The sequence below is a fragment of the Taudactylus pleione genome, unplaced genomic scaffold (genome assembly GCF_031769625.1).
Source record: "Taudactylus pleione unplaced genomic scaffold, aTauple2 ptg001956l, whole genome shotgun sequence".
Classification (NCBI taxonomy): Eukaryota; Metazoa; Chordata; class Amphibia; order Anura; family Myobatrachidae; genus Taudactylus; species Taudactylus pleione.
Window position 1 is genome coordinate 4,564,686 of NW_028286352.1, and position 12,057 is coordinate 4,576,742.

The 12,057-nt window shown below is 45.9% G+C and overlaps 1 protein-coding gene across 4 annotated transcripts; it reads left to right on the plus strand.

Moving 5' to 3' along the window:
* Positions 1-551: 551 nt before the first annotated feature.
* Positions 552-8,964, plus strand: LOC148436123 (uncharacterized). Of its 4 annotated transcripts, none has more exons than XM_088465303.1 (4): positions 552-584; positions 2,281-2,322; positions 3,499-4,180; positions 8,217-8,964. In XM_088465303.1, exons 3-4 carry the CDS (start codon positions 3,529-3,531, stop codon positions 8,945-8,947), a joined length of 1,383 nt encoding a protein of 460 aa, XP_088321429.1. In that variant the 5' UTR covers positions 552-584; positions 2,281-2,322; positions 3,499-3,528; the 3' UTR covers positions 8,948-8,964. The 4 variants fall into 4 exon arrangements, with proteins under 4 accessions (XP_088321429.1, XP_088321432.1, XP_088321431.1 ...); XM_088465305.1 differs by having other exon boundaries at positions 569-584; positions 2,281-2,368; XM_088465304.1 differs by lacking the exon at positions 552-584 and adding an exon at positions 643-687 and having other exon boundaries at positions 2,281-2,368.
* Positions 8,965-12,057: the final 3,093 nt, after the last annotated feature.

The following is a 12,057-nucleotide window of genomic DNA, read 5'->3' on the forward strand; positions in this document are numbered from 1 at the left end:
GCAGCGAGCCCGCAAGGGTCCAAATAGTATTTCCTGAAGTTTACACTACTTGCGTATCTTCACTGAATAGCGTAACCAGGGACCGCAAAGATGCGGAAGTACCATATATACATATATATATACACACACACACACACACTATGTGCATGTATATATATATATTTATATATATATATTTTGTGTGTATATAGTGTATATATTTATATAAATTCAAAACAATTTAGTTGCAAGGGTGATGGCTGTGTGTATACATACACACTACATTAGTGTAATACAGCATAACTACTGTGGGTAGTCAGTGTATACCACTACCATGGCATTGCCCCAAAACATTAAAGAACCATACTGAAAAGCTCAGCAGGACTCTAGGTCTGGGGGCGGGGCTAGTGCGGGCATTAACCACGTGACCAGCTTAGTGCAATGACTGCCGGGACGTGTAGTCCTTCATTGTATCATCTGCTAAACAATATTTAGCGACGGGACTACATTTCCCAGAATCCATGGCACCTGTATGTGGATTGGGTCGTTGGGCAGTTAAACCCTCCGCCTACTGATGCTGTCAGACAAAGGGGCCAGCTGGGGAGGTAGGGGGTGAATTTTAACTTTTAAAACCCATCACCGAATGATTTGTTTACTAATATGCATATATCTTAGAAATAGGAAGGGAGAAGGCACTCCAGATATGTAGTAAGCATTAACTATTTATTCTCTTCTAAGTCTAGGGTCATGGTAATTCGTTTGCATTGCACTGGTCTTATTTTGATTCTGTAAATAGTTTCATGATCCAAATTCACTTAAAGTGCTGGGGTTATGGTAGTTGGGTTTAACGTCAACAGTAAGGCTTTTATTTAGTCTTTAGTGGAGAATGGGTTAGCTGTTTCCCAATGCCGGTTTGCTTTTTTTGTAAATTTAAATTATGGATCGCAACTGCGGATGCAATAGCGATTACGCACGCAGTTCATCTGCGATAGTATGCTAATCCATTGCGATCGCTATTCCCTCACAGCACTACATAAGGACGCCCACCTTACCTTACACTCATCCAAAATACCTAGCAAGACTGCGAAACCATCAGTAACACAGAGTACCATGGCAGCCTCACGCACACTTGCACAAGCTCTGACCTTACTCAGAAATTGCTAACTTCGTCGCACGCTATCAGGCCTCAGGCTGTGTACGGCATCGCAGTGGCTAATTTATGCACACCTCTGCAACGGCGTTCAAACGCACTGGCACGCCTGCGTTCCCCTGACCACCCCCCGTCACCACCCACAAACGGCACTTCCTGTCAATCACTCTGCAATAGGTCTACGTGGTCACTTCGATCGCATTCCACATCGCAGTGGCTAGTCCGATTGCGTGCGTAATGGCAGTTGCGTACGGTAGTGAATCAAGCCCTTAGTGTATATATGCACATGCACCGCACTGCGATCATGCACACAGGAATCCATTGCAGAGTGAGTGACGGGATGTCAGCGTTCTGGGGATGGTGACGGGAGCGGATGCAGAAACGCAGGCGTCCATGTCCATTTGAACACTGTTGCATGGGTGCGCATAAATTAGCCACTGCGACGGCATACGCAGCTTGAGACTAGGGGCCTGTTGCAGAGGTACACGCAATACTGATGTTCATGTAGTCAAAGGATCATTTTTTACCGCACATGCGGGAAAAGTCCTGGAAACCCATATGGCACATGCGTTACACAGTGTACACTCAGCGGTTTTATTGCAATCGGGAGAGACTGTATCAGAAACGGGGCTGCAAAGTGCTAGGAGTTTCTGGGGTGGTGAGTGGTAGGTGGAATGAAGTGAATGCAAAAGAAAAGTCTGTCTCATAGCAACCAGTCAGATTCTTGCTATTATCTAGAAGGTGCTGGATAAATGGTAAGTAGAATCTAATTGGTTGATATGGGCAACGACCCGCAATTTAGTAAATATACCCCTAAGAATACTTGAAATGCATGTTTTGTGGTGAGCTGTGTACAGTGGATGCTATTGAGTATAGTAGCATAGGGACGTGAAGAATGGGATTTGGGGAATGGGTAAGCTTGTCTACTAGTGCTGCCCCAAAAAGTCCTGTAACTAGACTTCCTAATGGACTATGCCAAAATGGCTCCGGCTGACACATATATGCACCTAGCTTATTGCACCTATTTCTAAACTAAGCTATATTGTAAAACTTGAATTGCACCAGATAAATGTCACATGTACAACGTCTGTTCACTGACTCGCATTGTTTTTGCATATTCAATATCTTAGCACCTGTTTTTCTCTACACAGGTAATAAACTGACCCCTCGCTGGACATTGTATTTTCCGTCAAGTAATCAAAAAAAAAAATTATATATGTTCTTATATATTTTGCTCAGGTATTTAACTATTTTTCATGACCGAAGCGACAGAGCAGCTGTTTTGCGTGGGCCTAATTGTCTCCAGAAACAATCGACGCGTCTGTAAATATTTTGGAATAGTACAAAAAGTTTACATTCACACTTGAAGCCTGGTCGAATAGACACACGCTTTATAGAGTATATAATGAACTAGAAGAACGCTAGTTGACTCAATTATTATGAGTGAGCTTATGTATATTATGTTAGATTTGTATTATTTGTAGTTTTATATATATGCACGGTCTCCAATTTGCTATGTTAAAAATGTATGAGGCTAAAGAATATAATGTCCTATAAAAGTCTTCTCTACCTACCTGTGGTTGCGAGTTTGATATAATTGGATCACATAGCTGAAGGCACAGGGCCTGATTCACTACAGATCGCAACTGCGATTAAGCACGCAATCGGCCGATTGTTGAGTTTTGCGCATGCGTATGCATCGCAGTGCGTGAACACTCCACTGTGATTGGGACCGCGATCGCAGTGACTACGCAGATCCATCGCAGAGTGACAGGAAGCACCGTTTGGGGGCGGTGACGGGGGGGGGTGTCGGCGAAAAGCAGGCGCGCCGGTGTGTTTGAACGCCATTGCAGGGGCGTGCATAAATTAGCCATTGCGATGCCATACGCAGCTTGTGCTCTCACTGTGTGCGATGAGGTTAGCAGTTCCTGAGTAAGGTCAGACCTTGTGCAAGTGTGCGTGAGACTGCGATGGTACTCGATGTTACCGATGATTTTGCAGACTTGCCAAGTATTACGGATGTGTGTAAGGTAAAGTGGGCGTCCTTATGTTAGGCTGCGTATGGCATTGCCATTGCAATCATTGGCATATCTTTCCAGTGAGACTGTGTGCGTAATCGCTTCTTCGATCGCAATAGCGATCCTTACTGAATAAGGCCCACAGTCACTTTCATTCAAGTTGTTCTCAACTGTTTGGCTCTATGATGTAGTAAATGATTCAGTAGTTATGGCACCTAGTTAAACCTACATAGGTAATTTTTTTGTAGTTTCGTGCTATTCTGTGTCTATTGAGAGCTGCTTGTAACAGTTACCTATTCATATTAATGTATATGTTTAGCACATTCTTTTTGTGACAATGTAACTTGTTAGTTTACATAGAGTATCTGCCGAGTGATTATCATGACAGAGGATTGGCATCATATAGGTCTGGAACAGAGAAGGATTTGTGGATTGGATGAGCAGAACAATGTTATGGATGAGACTGTTTTGCAGTCGCGTGATAGATTAGTCGTGGAACCATTGTGGAATAGTGGGGTCAAGGAGAGAACAAATTGGCACCAAAGGAGGCGACAGAGACCCAGAGTCAGCCACCAGGCTTGGCCCAAGAGCCCGAACTCCTTCTCCGATCCCGAGCAAGGAACCAGTAGCAGAATCTCCTGCAGGGACAGGATGAGGAACATAAAGTTCACAGAGGAGGAGAACGATGTGTTAGTCACTAAAGTTCTGGAAAACTATCCCAAACTATACGGGGATGATTCATCGAGGACTTCAAGCTCGGAGAAAAAGCGGATCTGGCGTGGCATTTTGGAGTCCATAAATTGTCTTGGCGTGAGTGTTCGCAATATGGACACTTGCAAGAAGAGGTTTACAGATTGCAAGAGGTTTGTGAGGGCTAAAATGAGCAAGCAGTGGCACGATGCTGGAACACAACCCGCCCTGAATGTCTACTACACAGATTGGGAGGAAAAAATAAAGGGGATTATATGTCCACTTGCTGAAGGATTTCCAGGTCTCATCGATTCTGCTGACCCTTGCACCTATGAGGGTCCAGGTATGCATATCCATTCATTAGTTTCATCATGTAGCAGTGTTAATCACAGTGGGGTTGGAGAAGTTGCCCATAGCAGCCAATCAGCTTTGAGGAAGCATTTATCAAGTACTTTCTAAAAAATGATAGATGCTGATTGGCAATTTCTCCAGTGGTTACTGGTCGTGGTTACTGGTCCACTTCTCCATTCTTTTTACTGCTTGATACATCCACCCCACTGTTCCTCTCCAAACATGGTATTTTGTGACTTTTATAGCACATAGGGCTTAATTCAGAGATGTACGCAGACCCGATGGTTTACTTACATGTGCGATGGCGTGAGATCTGCCCTTGTGTCACTCTGAGCATGATCAGATCTCGTTCTGCAAGATCACTCGCAGTGCCCCCTAAGCTGCAGTATGATTGGCACATGATGCTGCTGTTTAGGGCGCAGACTGCTCGGCGACAGACATCGTTCTCGAAAACGGGGGCGTGACGGCCCCGTTTCTGAGGCGTGCCGATGGCCAGTGTCTGCGTACTCCAATGCTGCTTCACAGGCCCCGGCTACGTGAGAACACCAGCCATCCTGAATACACAGCTGCGTGATATACGTCACTCTCTAAATCAGGCCCTTAGTGTGGATGTAACATGCGTAAAAGTACCTTGATGATTTTTAACTGCATTGCTGGATTCAATGAAATACTGTAAAGTAAAATAAAAGTAGCAGACAGGCAACAAGATACATAAAGCAATTCTGAAATATTTGGCATGGTATACACAGATGTGTCCTGCTCATATGCCTATCCTCTTTACGCCATATGGCGCTACTTAGACGCTGTGTTACGGGTTGCGAATCTCATATTTTCTTCTTTCCGAATTTAGCATCTTCGCATCAAAGCTACATCCAAAGTTGATTATAGTGTCCTGGGCATTTCGGATTAGTACATTTCGTCGGATTGGAATTGGTATAAAGCCATAGATTAAGCACAACACTACCTAGAGCGATGCTCGCTCATCGGCCCTTAGTCTTTTGTCTTTTTACCAAGGTTTGCACAGGTTGGATTCAGGATTCCAACAGGATGCCAACGGTCAGAATACCGACAATGGCATCTCGACAGTCAGATTTTCTTTTAGTATTATAACCCTTACCTTAAGCCTTCCCCTTGCTCTCCCCTCCTGCAGCCTAACCCTAACCCCGTCCCGCAGCCTAAACCTAACTTTCCCATTCAGCAGCCTTACCCTAACCCTCCCCCACTGCCTAACCCTAAACCTAACCCCTAACCCTAAGGCTTATACTTACTGTCGGGATTCCTGGGCCGGTATTCTGATGATCATCGGGATTCCAGAGCCGGTATTCTGATGACCGTGGGGATTCCAGAGCCGGTATTTTGATGACCGTCGGGATTCCAGTGCCGGAATTTTCATGACTGTCGGGATTCCAGAGCCGGTATTCTGATGACTGTCGGTATTCCAGAGCCGGTATTCTCATGACTCGGGATTCCAGAGCCGGTATTCTCATGACCGTCAGGATTCCAGAGAGGGTATTCTCATGACCGTTGGGATTCCAGAGTCGTTATTCGGACGGCATCCTGATGGTTGGGATGCCGAATTCATCCCTAGTAGAGCACAACAGCTGCATGCAATGGTCCATGGTACTTGTGCATTGTACTTTTGTCGTGTTTGTGATGCAAATAAGACACATTTGGTAGAAAACTCTGTGGCGTGACACATGGTGTGGCTTAGTCACAAGGGTATTTGGCGCGATTGAGGATAGGTGTATATGGACACATCTGTAGGTGGTTGATGTTTATTGAATTGTGTTCATTTTTGATGGCAACTTTTTTTTATAGTCTATTTTATACTTCTATTAATCTGTTCTAAATCCGATCTGTTTTTTTTTTTTAAATGATGTACAGATGTGTCCTAGTACATCTTTGCTTCAGTCATGTCAAACAGCCCCTCTCGGCACACCATGTCCCTTGAAACTCTGCTAGCGCCGGTCGTCTTTCTTGCATCTTTTTCTGCCGACTTGGACGCACCAGGAGACTGCTCAGATTAATTTGGTATGTGACACTTGTGTATCTGTGTGCGAATAAGTCTCGGAATCAGCATATGAACTGCTACCTTACAGCGGCCGCAGCTTTTCTGCCACGCCAAGTTCCAATCTCAGTTGCACACAGATATACAAGTGTCGCCTATCAAATTAATCAGCACCACATTGTGACTTAGGGCCGTATTTAATTAGTTTTGCACCTACGATACTTTTTCGCTTGCCATACTTTCCGCCTACATCGCGTGTTTTAGGAGCGGAAACTTTTTGTGCGCGCCCCCGCTATTTGCCGTATTCAATTCCAAAACATGCAAAAACGCAACCCGCCGAAACTTAAACAGGCGGAAAGTGCTATCAAAAATGGGGAAATCAGCCTGACACCCCCCAAAAGATGCACTAACATTGGGAACCAATATAGGTAACCCCGAATAGCCCTACTGAAGCTATTTGGGGTACTTAAGTGCTGTCAATTGCTTCTAATTAGCGTCTTTGCACAAGTGTTGAAGAATAGCATTTTGGTGTATTTTTTTGTGGGGAAAAGTAGTCCTGTCAAATTTGGGGTACTTGAAAATGGGTGTTAGCATATTTTAATGTCGCTAAAGTAAAGTTTTAAAAAAATTGTGAAAAACTACACCTGAAGCAAGCACCTGCAATCACCAAAACACCTCACCCCTACTTGCAGTCCCCCCAAAAGTCTATTTCTCTTTGAACTTTTTCTCCCCAAATTTTCTAAGTAATTTTTTGAGGTGTTCCACATTTTTTTTAGTTTTTTTTTTTTTTTATGCAGTTATCCTTTAGGGGGAAGTTCCCACCATTACACCCCAAAATAGCGATTTTGCACTTTATCATAGGCGACTCTTTTTTACCTATAACATTGCATTGCATTTTTGCGTACGCTAAAACTATTTGAAATTGAATACGGCGATAACTTTCCGCCTTAGCGAAATGACGTCATCCGTGTTCTTTTTCACGGATTGCAACTTTTAATGTCTTATTGAATACGGGCCTTAGACTCATTTTCGGCAAAAAAAGACTCCCATCGCTAGCTGTTACACGGGACCTGGCAGCTCACTCACACCAGGCATATCGCACTGCGTGGCGTATTGAGGCTAGATGTAAGTAGGACACATCTGTACTTAAGGTCTAGTAACTGCAGATTTCCAGGAAATAATCTGTGCTTAGAGTAGTTCTCTTGGTAATTGGCTAACTTGCTGATAACCCAACTGTGTTGAAATAGGGATAAAGTCCCCCTCACTTTGATTTAGAGAAACATTTTAACAATTTGTACATTATAATGGAGGAAAATAAAGCACAAATTGTATGTAAATCCAACTACACATGAGCCCCTCTGTTTATTCTAAATTCACATTAGTGTCTAAAGCTCGGTACACATTAGGACGACGGATCAGCCATTCCGCCATCCTAACTGACTATTGGTAAGTGCATACACACTTAACAATCGGCAGATTGATGTGTTGTGCCTGACGTTACAACTGGGCGGGTGTTTAAATGTGCCCGTCCAGTTGTGATATCAGTCATCGGCGGCCTGTGCAGCCCGCTGACCTTCCATACACACAGCATGATGTGCAGATATATTAGATAATCTACGATCCCATCAGCCGGCTGACTGACACATGGATCACGCAAGCCGGCCACCACAGATGCAACAAAGAGGCCAGGAAATCTTCATCGGCCGATAGAGATCCTAGCGTCTTCCCTTCCCCCCCCAACGGCTTACATCTTGGGAAACTGAGGCCGTCGCCGCCCCCTCCCCACCCACAAACGGCAGCAGACTGTCAATCACTGACAGTCTGCTGCTACTCTGCTTGCAGTCACGCAGGACCCGTTCTGCACGTGCGCAAAACGGGTCAAGCACATGCACAGTTTCCAGAATATCGGTAATCTGCGTGCATGCACACCCGCTGCTGAACCGCCCCTTATATATGCATTTTTACTGATGTAAAATGAAATGTTTTTTTCCCCCCTCTAAAATCTTGCTTATAATTTTAGGCCAGTGGTCTCCCCAAGGTAACGCTTCACCAGAAGCTCAATTGTCTCCTGAAGAAAGTATCACCCCAGAGGCACAATTTTATCCTGACACTCAAGTGTCTGAAGACCATCGATTACAGACAGCAGATGAAGAAGTACCCACTGTTAAAGAACACACGGTGGTGACTGTGAAAGAGGAAGTTGGGGACAATGCATTAGACCAGCCACAGTTAGGAGACTTTCATCAAAATCCAGACAGCCTTAAACCTGAACAGCATTTACCCGAACAACCTTCCGAAGGTGGTGACCTTCCAGAAATGGACCAGCTTCTTTATCAGAGCCAGGTAGCATTTAGACGAACTTTGAGGCAGCAGCTGCATGCTGTTCGCCAAGAACTTCGGGACTTTAGACGTGATCACATGGAAAGGATGGACCTGTTACTTACTCTTCATAGAGAACACATAGCTGTAGAGGAGCAGAGGAACCAGATTCTTTCTCAGTTGGTCAGCACTGTAAATAAATTAGCAACCAAACTAAGCACTGAAGATACAGGCAGAGACGGGCAATATTTACAACCTCCATTGACTTCCACGTCTTCGAGAATGGGAGAAAACGCTACTATTAGGACAAATATGCCTGATCTGCAAATACCACGAAACGCGTCCAGTCAGGTAAATGAAGACCCAAGGCGAAATTATAGAAGGAAGCGCGTCCTTCACCATGGGCCTGTTACCACAAAGAGGAGAAAATAAATGTTTATTTTATTTTATTCTGGTGCCTTTTTTACTTTGATTTGTTCATTATCATGTTCTCCCAAATCACATGCCACACTTTTTAAGTCGAAGGGTTATGAAACATAAGTATATGTTTCCTTATATTGAAGAGCAACTGGCAGCATCTAGAAAATATCTGACCAAACGTCATGGCTTTAGAAGGTCTGACCACATTCAGATAATTTATTGTTTATACATCTGCAACTTTTACTAAATACATTGCATTGTCTTTCTGTCTTTTGTTGTCCTTGGATAAGGCACAGTCCAGACTTCAGTTATGTCATATCTAAGGCTAGTGGATATAATTGCCTATAATATATAATTTGCAAGAGTGCAAATACAAAGCAAACTTAGGACTCGATTCAGACCCGCTCGCTAGATGCGTACGCTCGTTCCCAGCGTATTCAAATTTGACTAAGTGACGGCAAGGCATAAGCAACCCCACAATATCTTGGCGTGCGATCGCTTTGTGTATGCAGATGCCCACCAGCCTGTCTTAAGACGCCCACTTGCGCACGTCATCTCCAGGAAGTGTATGCAAACATCGGATGCATTCGTAGAGCTTGAGGTTGACTATAACTTGCCGCAAGCACTGCGTTCACTTCAGTGTGAAATACAACCAGGTGACATGTACTATGACGCTGCCTGTTAATTATGCACGCCTCTGAAACGGCGTTAGGACGCTCAGGCACGTCTGCGTTCGCACTTCCACTCCCCCGTTTCTAGTGGCCAGCCCCTGTCACCACCCACAAACGGCTTCTCCTGTCACTTATTCACTCGGGCTGTCTATACTCGGCGAGTGTACACCTCCCGATCGCTCGGACTAGTTTGCGCACTGCGATGCATGCGCACAATGCGAACCATCGGCAGCTATGAGCGAACGCTTCCTAACGACCGGGTTTGAAACAGGTCCTTTGTTTGAGGGTAGCAAAACCTCTTCCACCCATTAAACAACACTGTAAGCAGCATTTAGAGTTTAATTTGGTAATAGTTGTTTGAGTACAGTAAGGCTGGGTACAAATTTGGCGATATGTCATTCGTTCGATCGCCGAACGATATATCATGAGTGCTTCGGCGGGTGCTTACACCTGATATGGCTGTTAATGACGTCATTCAGAGACATCAGGTCAGTCTTGCAGCACAGCCGATGCGATCATCTGGCTGCATGTATGGGCTACCCGCCGAAGGCCTATGCACTTGCTGCAAGGATCGCCAGCGCTGATATCTGAACTGGGCGGGTATTTAGTTGTGATGTCGGGCCAGACATATCGTGGGTGAACAAAATGTTTTAGTGCGTCCCATCACCTGTCACTTTAGATGGTGCTGTGCTGGGCGCCCATTCTTTTTTTTTTACACTGGTAGTGCCTGTGTTTAGCTGCTACTCTTATCAAAACTATTGGGCGCAACAAGGAAAATGTGCAAAAAGCTGGATTCTTTGCGCATTTTTACTCGCCTCCTAATGAAGTGGCGAGCAGAAATAATGGGTATTCGCGCCCCCACGGAGCAACAATTGAATTGCACTGTATGGCACAGGGCGCCCAAAAAAACAATTGAATTCTCTCTATTGAGCAGCCGATTTATAGGTGTGGATAGCTTATCAATCGGCCACTCTGATGGCGGATCGTTCTGCTGACCGATCTGTCGTCTCAGTGTGTACCCAGTATTAGTTTAAAGGAATAGACATAGGAGCTCATTCAGAGTCGGTCGTGAGTGCTGAGCCCTCACAACCGAATCGATGTTGCCTCACAGCGCATGTGCACGACGGAGCCGGCTCCGTCATGCGCGAGACCCGGCTAATGACGGGCGCTCTGTCGTCAGGGGTCTCGTAGCAGATGGAACGAGCTGTCGATATTAAGTGACAGCTCGCCCCGTTTGCTGGGAGGGCCGGGGGCGTGCCCGGCCAAACGGAGGCATTCCAGTCGGAACGCTTGCCGTTTGGGGGCGGTCCCACTGACATCATTGCTGATGTCAGTGGGGAACTTCCTGCTCGAACAGAGCAGAAAGCTCCTTGGGGCTTACGAGTGCCCAGACCCTTCCTTAGGGTCCGGTCGTAAGTCCTGATTGTCGCGATGGTCTTGACCATCGCGACCATCACCCATGTCGGTCATTAGAGCTGTGGATGTTAACCCACAGCTTAACGATGGACAAGAAGGCGGCCGTTCAGGATGCAAGCGGCCGCCCTGACTCAGAGCGACCGCTTGCATCTAACGACCGCCTCTGAATGAGGCCCATATTCACCTGATTGTATGGAGGAAGTATCGTGAAACGGAATCGGTATGGGATGCCGACATTCGGGACCCCTGTTGTCAGAATTCCGACACCGGCATCCTGACAGGGCTAGCATATCGACACTTGTTGTTCAGTATGCTATACCCTTTTCCTACCTTAACCCTCCCTCTTTGGTGCCTGAACCTAACCTCCCCCTCCCCGCACCCTAAACCTATCCCTCCCCCTAGTGCCTAACCTCGCACCCTAATCCTCCCCCACTACTTACCTTCAGTATCCCGGCGGTCGGGATGTCGGCGCTGGGATTGTGATAGGCGTCGGGATTCCGGCGCTGGTAATATCAGTGCCGGCAAAGCGGCCGCCAGGATATTGACTGGATCCCTCATGAAACACCTGCTTGCCAGGCCACGGCATCCGTCTAATCAGATGAATCTGAAAAATCGCAAAAATCCTTAAAATTAAGTGTGATAATGTTTATAAAATTCAGAATGTAGGAATGCTGGAAACATGCTGCTATCCTGCATTGCAGTGGGCTGTTTTAGTGCCCCATTAGGAAATGTAACTAAAGCTCCCTCATGGAATATGGGTAGCACCTCGGGACGCGACGGCCGATCAGATGGCCGACATATCGGGCGGTCCCCACACACGGGGCGAACGCCCGATATGCCGTCACCCCCCTCCCCCATCTGCATAGCGCTGCATGGGATTGTACATCACATCCCCAGATCAAGTGAACAAGCAGTAAGATCTGGAGGTGCGATGTTCGACCCCACGGGAGTGCGCACTGGCCGATATCATGCCCACACACTGTACGATATAGCAGCGATATCGTACCAATCCGTCGGATCGGCTGCTATATCGCT

Bases quoted from the DNA above. Each gene is read 5' to 3' on its own strand.
- LOC148436123 (XM_088465303.1), top strand. From the start codon at position 3,529: ATGACAGAGGATTGGCATCATATAGGTCTGGAACAGAGAAGGATTTGT. The intron at 4,181-8,216 runs GTATGCATATCC...TTATAATTTTAG, and splicing joins TTGCACCTATGAGGGTCCAG to GCCAGTGGTCTCCCCAAGGT.